The sequence below is a fragment of the Oncorhynchus kisutch genome, linkage group LG14, assembly GCF_002021735.2.
Source record: "Oncorhynchus kisutch isolate 150728-3 linkage group LG14, Okis_V2, whole genome shotgun sequence".
In the NCBI taxonomy this organism is placed as follows: Eukaryota; Metazoa; Chordata; class Actinopteri; order Salmoniformes; family Salmonidae; genus Oncorhynchus; species Oncorhynchus kisutch.
The window spans coordinates 34830121-34843650 of record NC_034187.2 but is presented as its reverse complement, the minus strand read 5'-3'; the positions used below and the strand labels follow the sequence as shown (position 1 = coordinate 34843650).

The following is a 13530-nucleotide window of genomic DNA, read 5'->3' as shown; positions in this document are numbered from 1 at the left end:
CTGCTGACTACCACCGCTCAGTCAGACTGCTCTATCAAATATCAAAGCATAGACTTAATTATAACATAACACAGAAATATGAATATTTCGCAACAAAGCATCCTTCACTCATGCTGCCAAACATACCCTTGTAAAACTGACCATCCTACCAATCCTCGACTTTGGCGATGTCATTTACAAAATAGCCTCCAATACCCTACTCAACAAATTGGATGCAGTCTATCACAGTGCAATCCGTTTTATCACCAAAGCCCCATATACTACCCACCATTGCGACCTGTACACTCTCGTTGGCTGGCCCTCGCTTCATACTCGTCGCCAAACCCACTGGCTCCATGTCATCTACAAGACCCTGCTAGGTAAAGTCCCCCCTTATCTCAGCTCGCTGGTCACCGTAGCATCTCCCACCTGTAGCACACGCTCCAGCAGGTATATCTCTCTAGTCACCCCCAAAACCAATTCTTTCTTTGGCCACCTCTCCTTCCAGTTCTCTGCTGCCAATGACTGGAACGAACTACAAAAATATCTGAAACTGGAAACACTTATCTCCCTCACTAGCTTTAAGCACCAACTGTCAGAGCAGCTCACAGATTACTGCACCTGTACATAGCCCACCTATAATTTAGCCCAAACAACTACCTCTAACTGTATTTTTTTTTATATTTTATTTATTTATTTTGCTCCTTTGCACCCCATTATTTTTATTTCTACTTTGCACATTCTTCCATTGCAAAACTACCATTCCAGTGTTTTACTTGCTATATTGTATTTACTTTGCCACCATGGCCTTTTTTGCCTTTACCTCCCTTCTCACCTCATTTGCTCACATTGTATATAGACTTGTTTATACTGTATTATTGACTGTATGTTTGTTTTACTCCATGTGTAACTCTGTGTCGTTGTATCTGTCGAACTGCTTTGCTTTATCTTGGCCAGGTCGCAATTGTAAATGAGAACTTGTTCTCAACTTGCCTACCTGGTTAAATAAAGGTAAAATAAAAATAAATAAAATAAATATGGTCAAATCTGGAAACTATCATTTAAAAAACAAAACGTTTATTCTTTCAGTGAAATACGGAACCGTTCCTTATTTTATCTAACGGGTGGCATCCCCAAGTCTAAATATTCCTGTTACATTGCACAACCTTATGTTAATTATGTTATGTCATAATTATGTAAAATTCTGGCAAATTAGTTTGCAACGAGCCAGGCGGCCCAAACTGTTGCATATACCCTGACTCTGCCTGCAATTAACGCAAGAGAAGTGACAATTTCCCTAGTTTAATATTGCCTGCTAACATTAATTTATTTTAACCACACATATACTTCTGTGTATTCTGTGTATTGATTTTAAGAAAGGCATTGATGTTTATGGTTAGGTACATTCTTGCAACAATTATGATTTTTTTTCACAAATGCATTTTTGTTAAATCATCCCCCGTTTGGCGAAGTTGACTGTCTTTGTTAGGAAGAAATAGTCTTCACAGTTCGCAACGAGCCAGGCGGCCCAAACTGCTGTATATACAGTGACTCTGTTGCACAGAACGCAAGAGAAGTGACAATTTCCCTAGTTAAAACAAATTCATGTTAGCAGGCAATTTTAACTAAATATGCAGGGTTAAAAATATATACTTGTGTATTGATTTTAAGAAAGGCGTTGATGTTTATGGTTAGGTACACATTGGTGCAATGACAGTGTTTTTTTCGCGAATGCTCTTGTTAAATCACCCGTTTGCCAAAGTAGGCTATGATTCAATGATAAATTAACAGGAACCGCATCGATTATATGCAACGCAGGACAAGCTAGATAAACTAGTAATATCATCAACCATGTGTAGTTTTAACTAGTGATTATGTTAAGATAGTTTTTTATAAGATATGTTTAACGCTAGCTAGCACCTTACCTTGGCTCCTTGCTGCACTCGCATAATAGGTAGTCAGCCTGCTATGCAGTCTCCTGGTGGAGTGCAATGAAATCGGCCATAATCGGTGTCCAAAATGCTGATTGGTACGAAAACTTGAAATCGGCCCTAATTAAATCGGCCATTCCGATTAATCGGTCAACCTCTATACCAAATACTAATTAAGTGTATGTAAACTTCTGATGGACTGGGAATGCGATGAAAGAAATGAAAGCTGAAATAAATAATCCTCTGCTATTATTCTGGCATTTCACATTCTTAAAATAAAGTGGTGACCCTAAATGACCTAAGACAGGGAATTATTACTAGGTTTAAATTTCAGGAATTGTGAAAAACTGAGTTTAAATGTATTTGGCTAAGGTGCATGTAAACTTCCGACTTCAACTGTTCCTACTCATCAATTAGTTAATTACAGTGCATGGAGAATTGTGTTAATTAAATGTTTTTCCACTAGAACGTAAAGGTGGTGGAATTATGAGGGAATTAAGTCAAGGTCAGAATTCAGAATATCTGTAGACACATCTTCAAACGCAAACCTTGCTGCCACTGGCTTTTCCCCAAGCGTACATTCAAGGCCAGATACACTTAAAGAAAAGTGCATAAAAAGGAATACAGTTCAGGTCTGAATTCTCCCCTAAAGATCTAATAGGCAAAACTGAGACTTGGTGAATACGGGCCTAGATTATCCTACACCCAATACTAAACGTAAACTTTAGGGGATGAAATGAGCTATACCAGACTTTCTACTCCGTGTTTGTTGTGCCATGTGACATGTGACTCACCGTGCCTCAGGGTATGGTAATCTAACCTAAGGCAAACTAGTCTCCTCACAACCCTCTCATGAGTGTTGCTTGGAACTGCACACATTAACAACCATTCTCAAAGTTATCAAAACATATTCTGATAAGGTAAACATTAGTATATAAGATTAAATTGCCTTGTAAAGTTTTACTATCTGCACTGTGTATGGAAAGTGGTTTGTGTTCTTTTGTTCCAAGTACAAATATTGACAAAAGCCTGAAAACTCTGCTGACACACAGTAGTTGCTTTTAAGTACACATTTCACAAGATAAAGTCTCATTTATAATGGCCATTATGATCAGACAGACGTGTAAACATGCTCCTAATGCAACATGTGAAAGGGTTCTCTGTACAAATCAAATACTACTGAAACAGTTTATCTTCAAACACAAGGGAGCAACATTTCAAGGTGTTCCTTTACTAAGATTAGAAATTGAACTGTACTGTACGTGATGCAATGGATAGATTTTCCTTCAGGCTCGTAAGCGCTTTTGAAAAACTACTGGCTGAAATTATACAAAAGTTCTGGAGCATCACTTTAAGTGGGTTCATTCGGTGGTAGTACCCTGGAAAAGTAACCAGAAAAGGCCCTTTTCTGTGTATGTCCTTTCCTTGACCATCATACATCTGAGTAGCTCTGTATCATTAGTTTAGTGTCCATGTTTCTCCTCATACAACGGAGGTCTGCTCTCTCTCATGGACCTCCTCACCCATCTCCCCCTCTCCGGCATCTCCATGGTAACGGATGGGGGGAAAGCCCACCTTCTGCTCTATCCACTGGGCTACCGTCAGCAGCTTCCTGTCCTGGAGGCCGGGGCCTATCAGCTGCAGGCCAATGGGAAGGCCTCTGTTTGATAATGCTGTTGGCACAGAAACAGCAGGGAGCCCTGGGGAAGAAATAGAGTTGAAGGGGTAAATGTGAGAAGGGAGAAAGGTTTGGAGGGTAAGGTTGTCTGAAGATCAGTGGCTGCGGGTATAAAAGACGGGTGAAACTTTAACTGTCCTCAAAGTGATCGGTTTCCTTTTGGAGATGAACTGTTTGAGACAGACCTTAATCTGATATCTAAATCAATGGGTTGACCGATCTATGAATTCCAACCCAATTCCTTTGAAAAGGGAGAGTTAAAAGATTAACATTATTTCCCTTGAAGTGTCGGGGGAGTGTGTGTTTCCTCAGTACCTGCCATATTGACAGGCTGTGTAAAAATGTCCTCCTGGGCACTGCGTGTGCGGTTGTCTTCCTGCATGAAGTCCGTGTATCGCATGGCATCACTCAGTGTGGTGGGCGTGAGCAGCACATCAACACCAGAGCTGAACACTCGCTTGAAGTCCTCCGCTATTAGCCGCCGCACCTGCTGGGCCTTCACAAAGTAGTGCTCGTAGTTCCTGAGGGAGGCAACCTGTGAGAGATCTTAACTTTTGTCCAAAAACTCTAATTTCTGCTTCCAGCCCCAACATGATCCCCGATCTTACAGTAGTAGAAATGTGAAGTATTTAAAAAAAAAAGTAAGCTAAATAAGCTATTGAAATTAAAATGTGTTTTTTTTTGTTACTGAAAATGTGTGATGTATCTTACTGTCTGAGCAGGAAGTAGTTCCCGGAGAGGATTCTTCCTCGTACAACATCATTGAATCCCTCGTGGCGAGTGGTGCTATACATTGCCTCTGTTGAACTGTCGATCCCACTACGGTGGCCTGTGGAGAACAATTCACAAATAATATATCAATCTTGCTTTACAATGACAAATCCCTTGTAAATAAATATTATGTTGTTGTTTTTTGTATAGGTTTTATTGTCACATATGCCGGATAGGTGCAATGAAATGTGTTGTTTTACAGGGTCAGCCATAGTGGTACGTCCTTTCTGTGCAGATTAGGGTCAAGTGCCTTGCTAAAGGGCACATCAACCGATGTTTCAACTTGTCGTCTCAGGTATTCGATCCAACAAGCTATTGGTTACTGCTCAAACGCTGTAACAGCTAGGCTACCTGCCTCCCTACACACACAGCAATAATGAAAATAAACATAGGTGGCCATCATGGGCTTTGCTGGCTATAGGGCATTTACATTGGGGCAAAAAAGTATTTAGTCAGCCACCAATTGTGCAAGTTCTCCCACTTAAGAATATGAGAGAGGCCTGTAATTTTCATCATAGGTACACTTCAACTATGACAGACAAAATGAGGAAAAAATCCAGAAAATCACATTTTGGTATTTTTAATGAATTTATTTGCAAATGATGGTGGAAAATAAGCATTTGGTCAATAACAAAAGTTTCTCAATACTTTGTTATATACCCTTTGTTGGCAATGACAGAGGTAAAATGTTTTCTGTAAGTCTTCAAGGTTTTCACACACTGTTGCTGGTATTTTGGCCCATTCCTCCATGCAGATCTCCTCTAGAGCAGTGATGTTTTGGGGCTGTTGCCGGGCAACACAGACTTTCAACTCCCTCCAAAGATTTTCTATGGGGTTGAGATCTGGAGACTGGCTAGGCCACTCCAGGACCTTGAAATGCTTCTTACGAAGCCACTCCTTCGTTGCCCGGGCGGTGTGTTTGGGATCATTGTCATGCTGAAAGACCCAGCCATGTTTCATCTTCAATGCCCTTGCTGATGGAAGGAGGTTTTCACTCAAAATCTCACGATACATGGCCCCATTCATTCTTTCCTTTAAACGGATCAGTCGTCCTGGTCCCTTTGCAGAAAAACAGCCCCAAAGCATGATGTTTCCACATTTTTGCTCACCGTTCTTGTGATCATTTTGACCCCACGGGGTGAGATCTTGCGTGGAGCCCCAGATCGAGGGAGATTATCAGTGGTCTTGTATGTCTTCCATTTCCTAATAATTGCTCCCACAGTTGATTTCTTCAAACCAAGCTGCTTACCTATTGCAGATTCAGTCTTCCCAGCCGGGTGTAGGTCTACAATTTTGTTTCTGGTGTCCTTTGACAGCTCTTTGGTCTTGGCCATAGTGGAGTTTGGAGTGTGACTGTTTGAGGTTGTGGACATGTGTCTTTTATACTGATAACAAGTTCAAACAGGTGCCATTAATACAGGTAACGAGTGGAGGACAGAGGAGCCTCATAAAGAAGAAGTTACAGGTCTGTGAGAGCCAGAAATCTTGCTTGTTTGTAGGTGACCAAATACTTATTTTCCACCATAATTTGCAAATAAATTAATTAAAAATCCTACAATGTGATTTTCTGTATTTTTTTCCCCTCATTTTGTCTGTCATAGTTGAAGTGTACCTATGATGAAAATTACAGGCCTCATCTTTTTAAGTGGGAGAACTTGCACAATTGGTGGCTGACTAAATACTTTTTTGCCCCACTGTACAATAAATGTAAAGTGAAGGAAAACTTCACTTTGTTGGGCTTTCAAATCAATTACCTTCGTCTTGCATTTACTGAGCTATACAAATTAACACCATAGATCATCAAACAATGGCATAGCCAGACAGACAAACAGTCAGATAGATCAAACCACTCAATTCAATACAACTTCATCCATAAGTGGCAATTAGAAAAACATTTTCAGCACAGGGCATTAAATATTGAAACCTGGTTTGTACCATATTCCAGGCCATCAAAGCGTGCCATGTTGGATGCCACCTCGGTGTGACATAGGACGTGGTAGCAGACGATGGAGTGCTGGGTGTGGGGGAGGGACACCTGCTCCACCCGTGCCCCCGCCCGCTCAAACATGTCTGCCACACGGTTCCACTGGGCGAGGGTTTCCTGGGACAGACCTGGGGCGTGGTACTCCTAACGATGAGGGAAAGGACACACAACACAACCAGAACAACAATCTCCACGTTAAACCACTGGGATGAGCGGAGAACCCTGATCCTACTGGGTGAATAAGGAAAGCTCACCTTGGGAATGCCAACACAGATGTTCCTGACATCAAAGTCATCAAATAGGTGTGTCAGTGTGGAGGGGTTATGGGTTATGGTAGTAGAGTCTTTAACATCATGTCCTTGAAGAATATCCAGGACTGTAGCTGCGTCATAGACACTCCTGGTTATGATGCCTGGGACGTCCATGGAGTTGACCAGGGGGATGAGGCCATGTCTGGACACTAGGCCGTAGGTGGGCTTCAGGGCCACAACACCACACAATGCCCCTGGGTTACGGGTGGAGCCACCTGTATCCGATCCTAAACAGCTGCAAGTACCAGAACAAGGAAACAATAAATAATTTGTGTGTTTAAATGGTCATTTCAGTTTGGAACAGTCCAAAGCTCTTGAACGCAGCCCTGGGTCTGCAGACTCACAGGAAGCTGGTGAGAGAGGCCACGGCTGCAGCACTTCCTCCAGAACTGCCTCCAGTGATGACCCAGTCAGAGTCCGGGTCAGCCCCAGTCTGCTCTCTGTAAGGGGCGGCGTAGCTCCAGGGGTTCCGGACAGGTCCAAAAGCACTGTCAGTACTGCCTGCACTGGAGAAGGATGGAGGGAGGGATGTATGAAGGCCAGAAGATGATAATACTCTAGTAATTCTGCAAATAAATATAGTTCTTAGTGTGTGTATAGTTCTTGAAATGTGTTTAAGAGGCTGACCCCATTGCAAACTCATCCAGGTTAGTTTTCCCCATGAGAACAGCACCCTGATCAAGGAGCTTCTGAACCACTGTAGCACTGTATGGAGGAATGTAGTCTACAAAACAGACAGCAGGGGATTAGGATTATCAATGCACCCAACTCAAATGAGGAGCAATGGATCCCTGTTTTAGATATTAGGGGACATACCTTTCAGCATTTTGGAGGCACAAGTGGTCTTGATGTTCTCTGTGCAGAAGTTGTCCTTCACAGCAAAAGGGATCCCATCCAGTGGACCTTTGGGTGCACCTGTAGGAAAGAAAGATAATAAGGCAAGACCTGATCATAATCTGCACTGTACAAAACATGCATACAGCACACAGAAACAAACAGATACAGACAGAGAGACAGGAAACACACACCTTTGAGGAGCCTACTCTCAGCCTCCTGTGCCTGTTTCAATGCAAGCTCCTCTGTCACAGTGATGTAAGCATTGAGATAGTGAGTTTTCTTGATGCGGTCCAGGCATTTTCGACACAGTTCCGTGGGGGAGATCCTACCTTCCCGCAGAGCCAAGGACACCTGTCAAATAATGTGAAATGTGTATGATTCTATAATAATCACAATAATTTCCATTTTGTGAACATGGTTGCTGAATCAACATGACCAATTTGTACACTGCTGAAATGGTTGGAAATCTGTGCCATTCATCTTTAACCATGTCTCTGTGGGGATGTGGGCTAATACATTGATGTTTTAGATGTGATACTGTAGCTAGCCAACTAACTCCCAGAGTTTAAGGCTTTGCATCAGTTGATATGTGTAACTAGGTAGCTAACGTTAGCTAGCTACATTACATTGCAACTAGCAGACTAATCGTTATTGCCAATAAAGTACGCCAAATACAAACTAGCTCATGTTACTGGTAACGAGTTTATTATACGTACCTCTCTTATAGACAAGCTCAGCATACTTTCTATGTCATGAGCCAAATCAACCTGGGAAATTTTCAGCAACCTTCAGCGACTGGAGGCTGCCATGTTTGTTTCGCGTCTGGAATCCCAACATCGCGCTCTGTGATTGGATGTGGGATGAGTAAGCCGCAGTACCATTGGTTGAGTAGAAGCTGTCAGACACTGCCAGCAGTAGACGAGGAAGCAGTATTAAGTGCAGAGCTAAGTGAACACTGTCTTTCCAGGCTGTAAAAACGATAGTATCTGCAACTTTTCCCATTGTATTGTCTAATGAATGGAAAGATTAGATATCAGTCATTGAGCTAATTGTAGTCGCGTCCATGGCTTGATAAATAATGTGCAGAGTACACGATTGAAGAGCAAGTGTATTGACAATTGATATCTGGAGATAATCATGCTTCCTTTGAGACAGTTTGCTTGCAGTTGGTGGTCGTGTCTCCTTAACAGTAGAGCACCATGTGTGAAAACATTGGTCCACGGAGATCAGAGGAGACTGTTCAACACCTCAAACAGCCGTATGACAATAATGCCTGCTTGGGTTATCGATAGATACGGCAGCAATGATGTCCTACGGTTCACTAAAAACGCCGGCTTCCCAATCATCAACTATCCGAATGAAGTCGTCGTTCAAGTCCATGCCGCAGGTCTAAACCCCATTGACGTCAGCATGAGAGGTTGGTGACTGATAAAGATGTGTGGTCTTCTAGCTCGTTTGGTTCCCGTGATAGGATACCTCTTCATTGTTCATGTCAGTGGTTTTCCTATAACCTTCAGTTCTCACAGAACATAGACTATCAGATATTTTACATATAGCCTGTGCTTGACTTGGGCAGGAGCTCACCGGAGCTGAGTACCGGCACCTCAAATGTTCTACTGCTTGAGCTCCTGTTCCTCTTATAGAATATCAGCTCAACCGTATTGTGGAGCTCCTGCACCTATATGAAGACAGATGCAAGACATTTTCACATTTGTGCACACACCACTAGTGAAAAGGAAATTCAACATCCCTCAGTCTAAACTGCTCTCATTCAGAGTTGACTGAGCATCTGTTTTTTTTTGCCATTCAAATATGGCCTGTGTGAGAGAGAGAGCTGTGTGGGCATAATGGATCACACCAGGTAACGAGTAAAGCTCTTCTGACGCAAAGGGAAAGTAGACTGACGAAACGTGTGGTTTGGGTGTTGAATTGTGAATCATCAAACTCCTTACCCACTCCCACCTCTCAACGACTGGTAAACCACAGCTAGGCCTATATGTGCTCTTTGAGGAAGTAGGGTGCCTGGAGTTCTTCATGGTTACCTCTCGCATATTCAGTGATGATCTTCCCAGTTAATTTGTGTTCTCATCATTGTGGCCTCTGTTCGTACCTGAATCCACATGTCTCCACGTGGACTGTTTATGTGGTTATTTCTAACTTGGTTCGGCCTCATTTCTGTGTTGTTTCTGCCCTCTCAGGTGGGTATGGGGCTGCCACTATGGCCATGAAGAGAGACCCCCTGAACATCAACCAGTCGGGCAGTGAGTTCCCCCTCATTCTGGGCCGAGATATGTCCGGAGTCATCATGGAGTGTGGTCTGGATGTGGCACCAGCCTACTTTAAAGAGGGGGATGAGGTAACACAAACACAGGCCCCAGGATGGAGTAGAATAGGGTGACACTTTCTCGTGTGTGTGTGTGTGTATTTATACTATAAGCCTATGTGGCTCCACAGTGCCTCATGAAGTCATGTCATTGTGGCATGTTATGACAATGAGGGGCTGTCTGTTTTTTGGCTCTTCTGTTAGTGCTTTGTTTACTTAATCCAAGTGCAGCTGAGATGGGGAGTACCTCATTGTATAATGTTACATTTAATTGCACCACCTTGGGGCAGTAGTGTAGCCATTAATTGGTTGATGGGTGCGTCAAAAAAATATACATTTAACTTCCTGCAATTCTACACATTTTTATATGAGGCTGAGAGAAAATGTTACTGTTTTTTAAAGCTAATTTCCTTCAATTCTACAGATTTTGCCTTGGGGCAGAGAGGAACATGTGCAGTTTCATAGCTAATCTCATGCTATTCTACAAAGTTTGGCTGAGTGAAAATGATGCGTTTTTTAAAGCTAATTAAAGCTAAACTATAAGTGTGTTGACTGATAAAAGCACTGGATTATGCTGTCTTGTTGTCCTGTCTTGTTTGCTGAATTAATAAATGAAGTAGGCAGTGGCATGGTGCCTATAGCCATAGAATCACAGTGACATACTGTATGCATCAATACAGTCATATTTGTGGTTTAATGGGGGTGTGGCTTACAGTTAGTTATTTTCGGCCACCCATCCCAAGTGAGTGAATGTTATTCCAGTGCACTGCACTGCTTGCTATGAATTCTATCTGATGGTGTTTGCATGTTTAGGTAAAAAGACAAATAATGTCCTGTTTGGAACATTGGGTGGATTCGATTATGCTGAGTACCGGTCTATGGCCCGTGATGTGAATGAGCAAAAGCCGTGACGGAGGAGCGCCCTTCTCAAATGGAACAGTAATCTGCACCGCTCGGTCATGTTGTCAACAAGGTAGCATGGTGTTTAGTTTCAAACTAGTTTTCATTGTTAAGGCAGATAAAGTGTTTTTATCCAAAGCAATCACTTTTGCATGTGAAAACACAGAATGCTACTCATTACTCCTCGTGCTTAAGGACGTCACTTTGGTTTTGAGACAACTTCGCTGTGAGAAATCATCTGTCACCTGGTGCAAAACATACCTACCTGGGCACCCGGGCCAGATTAATAGAATCCCCTCACTGACAAGTAGAGCATAATTTTACAATAAAATAAAAAAATCTGATTGGGTGGGCCTGGTTCCCCAGTAGGTGGGCCTGTGGCTTGCAGTGAAACACTATCCCATAAAATGGATGTAAACATAACATACACTACATGACCGAGAGTATGTACATCTCATTCCATCTCATTCCAAAATAATAGGCGTTGATATGGAGTTGGTCCTCCCTTTGCTGCTATAACAGCCTCCACTCTTCTGGGAAGGCTGTCAACTAGATGTTGGCACATCGCTGCGGGGAGTTGCTTCCATTCAGCCGCAAGCTTTAGTGAGGTTGGGCACTGATGTTGGGCGATTAGACCTGGCTCGCAGTCAGCTTTCCAATTCATCTCAAAGGTGTTCGATGGGGTTGAGGTTGGGACTCTGCAGGTCAGTCAAGTTCTTCCACACCGATCTCAACAAACCATTTCTGTATGGACCTTGCTTTGTGCACGGGGGCATTGTCATGATGACACAGGAAAGGGCCTTCCCCAAACTGTTGCCACAAAGTTGGAAGCACAGAATCGTCTAGAATGTTATTGTATGCTGTAGCGTTAATATTTTCTTCCACTGGAACTAAGTGGCCTAGCCTGAACCATGAAAAACAGCCCCAGACCATTATTACTCCTCCACCAAACTTTACAGTTGGCACTCTGCATTGGGGCAGGTAGCGTTCTTCTGGGCATCCGCCAAAACCAGATTAGTCCGTCGGACTGCCAGATGGTGAAGCGTGATTCAACACTCCAGAGAATGCTTTCCACTGCTTCAGAATCCAATGGTGGCGAGCATTACACCACTCCAGCCGAGGCTTGGCATTGCTTATGGTGATCTTAGGCTTGTGTGTGGCTGCTCAGCCATGGAAACCCATTTGATTAAGCTCGCGACAAACAGTTCTTGTGCTGACGTTGCTTCCAGAGGCAGTTTGGAAATCTGTAGTGTGTGTTGCAGGACAGATGATTTTTTACGCACTAAGCGCTTCAGCACTCGGTGGTCCCTTTCTGTGAGCTTGTGTGGCCTACCCCTTCGCGGCTGAGCTGTTATTGCTTCTAAATGTTTCCAATTCACAATAACAACACTTACAGTTGACCGGGGCAGCTCTCGCAGGGCAGAAATTTGATGAGCTGACTTGTTATAAAATTGGCATCCTATGACGGTGCCATGTTGAAAGTCACTGAGTTCTTAAGTAAGGCCATTCTACTGCCAATGTTTGTCTATGGAGATTGTTTGGCTATGTGCTCGATTTTAAACAACTGTCAGCAACGGGTGTGGCTGAAATAGGCGAAACCACTAATTTGAAGGGGTGTCCACATACGTTTGTGTATATAGTGTATATCCAAACAGAGAATAAAACATGTCACAATATTTGTATCTGTGCCACCCATGCAGGGTCATTCTAGTGCATGGTTGGTTAAGCCATTGTTGTTGTTTTTATTCTCAGGTGTGGGCGGCCATTCCCCCATGGAAACAAGGCAGCCTGGCTGAGTTTGTGGTGTTGAGTGCAAATGAGGTACTGTTTGTGTCTGACCCGTTTATGTTGTAGTTTTGTTTGTTTTCCAAAACCACTGTTTGCTTATTTCTACATTGTACATGCAAATATGTGCACGAGTAGTTAAAATTTCAGTTGAACTACTATGTTTTTTTGAATCTCACTTTCTTTACCACTACCAGGGATACTCTGCTTTCTCTAGCATGTTCAAGAGACAATGCACAGTAGCGTTTGGATACCTTGGTATAGGCAATACTAGGTATCTCTTGTGAGCTAAATTATGTTGCTAGGCTGGATTGGACTTTTGGGATAGACTACAATTGGTCTCAGATTTGAGAAGAAAAGCTGCAGGCAGTGTGGCTCCATGCTGCTGCTCATTGAGGCATGGCTTCAGTGTTTACCCTTTGATTAGCGTGGGTGTGGCCAATGGAGTGGTTTTAGAGGCCCTCTTTACATTTCAAAATGATAAAGCTAATTATCCTGCTATTCTAAACATTTTTCCATGGGGCAGAGACAGCATTTCATAGTTTCAAAGATAGTTTCCTGAAATTCTATGCATTTATTTATGTGGCTGAGAGAAAATGTGCAGTTTTAAAGCTAATTTCCTGCAGTTCAACACATTTTCCCATGGCTTATTCCGTGTTATTATGCTATCTAAGTGAGTCAAACATGACATTTTATATTCCCCCTGACTGTCTAGTTTTTACTTAGGTGATTGCTAGTTCTCAACGATTCTCTTATTTAAAAAAAATATTGCTCCATTATCTTTTCTACATGCTTTGTATCTGGTTTTAGTCGTTTAAGTTTACACTGAAAACGTTTTACCATCCCCAAAATGATATACAGTACCAGTCAAAAGTTTGGACACACCTACTCAGGGTTTTTCTTTATTTTTACTATTTTCTACATTGTAGAATAACAGTGAAGACGTCAAAACTATGGAGTCATGTAGTAACCAAAAGCGTGAAACAAATCAAAATATATTTACGATTCTTCAAAGTAGCCACCCTTTGCCT

The 13530-nt window shown here is 42.5% G+C and overlaps 2 protein-coding genes across 3 annotated transcripts in view; one reads left to right on the top strand and one right to left on the bottom strand.

Moving 5' to 3' along the window:
- Window positions 1–2946: 2946 nt before the first annotated feature.
- On the bottom strand, window positions 2947–8337 carry qrsl1 (glutaminyl-tRNA amidotransferase subunit QRSL1). Its single transcript, XM_020500928.2, has 10 exons — window positions 8208–8337; window positions 7683–7842; window positions 7471–7569; window positions 7282–7378; window positions 6999–7160; window positions 6598–6889; window positions 6295–6487; window positions 4300–4417; window positions 3904–4109; window positions 2947–3610 (listed from the first exon to the last, which is right to left on the bottom strand). Exons 1-10 carry the CDS (start codon window positions 8229–8231, stop codon window positions 3393–3395), a joined length of 1569 nt encoding a protein of 522 aa, XP_020356517.1. The 5' UTR covers window positions 8232–8337; the 3' UTR covers window positions 2947–3392.
- Window positions 8338–8385: 48 nt separating this feature from the next.
- The window catches only part of rtn4ip1 (reticulon 4 interacting protein 1), a 30193-nt gene continuing 25048 nt past the window's right edge, over window positions 8386–13530 (top strand). For both annotated transcript variants that reach the window (XM_020500929.2, XM_020500931.2), the window contains exons 1-3: window positions 8386–8908; window positions 9690–9847; window positions 12467–12535. In XM_020500929.2, coding sequence (XP_020356518.1) covers window positions 8629–8908; window positions 9690–9847; window positions 12467–12535 — 507 coding nt within the window. In that variant the 5' untranslated portion in view covers window positions 8386–8628. The remainder of the gene's footprint in view (window positions 8909–9689; window positions 9848–12466; window positions 12536–13530) is intronic.

Excerpts from the sequence above, each read along its gene's own strand:
- qrsl1 (XM_020500928.2), bottom strand. The coding sequence starts at position 8,231 with ATGCTGAGCTTGTCTATAAGAGAG. Across the intron at positions 7,161-7,281 it reads CTGGATGAGTTTGCAATGGG|TGCAGGCAGTACTGACAGTG; the intron begins GTCAGCCTCTTA and ends ATCCTTCTCCAG. Across the intron at positions 3,611-3,903 it reads ACAGCCTGTCAATATGGCAG|GGCTCCCTGCTGTTTCTGTG; the intron begins GTACTGAGGAAA and ends TTTCTTCCCCAG.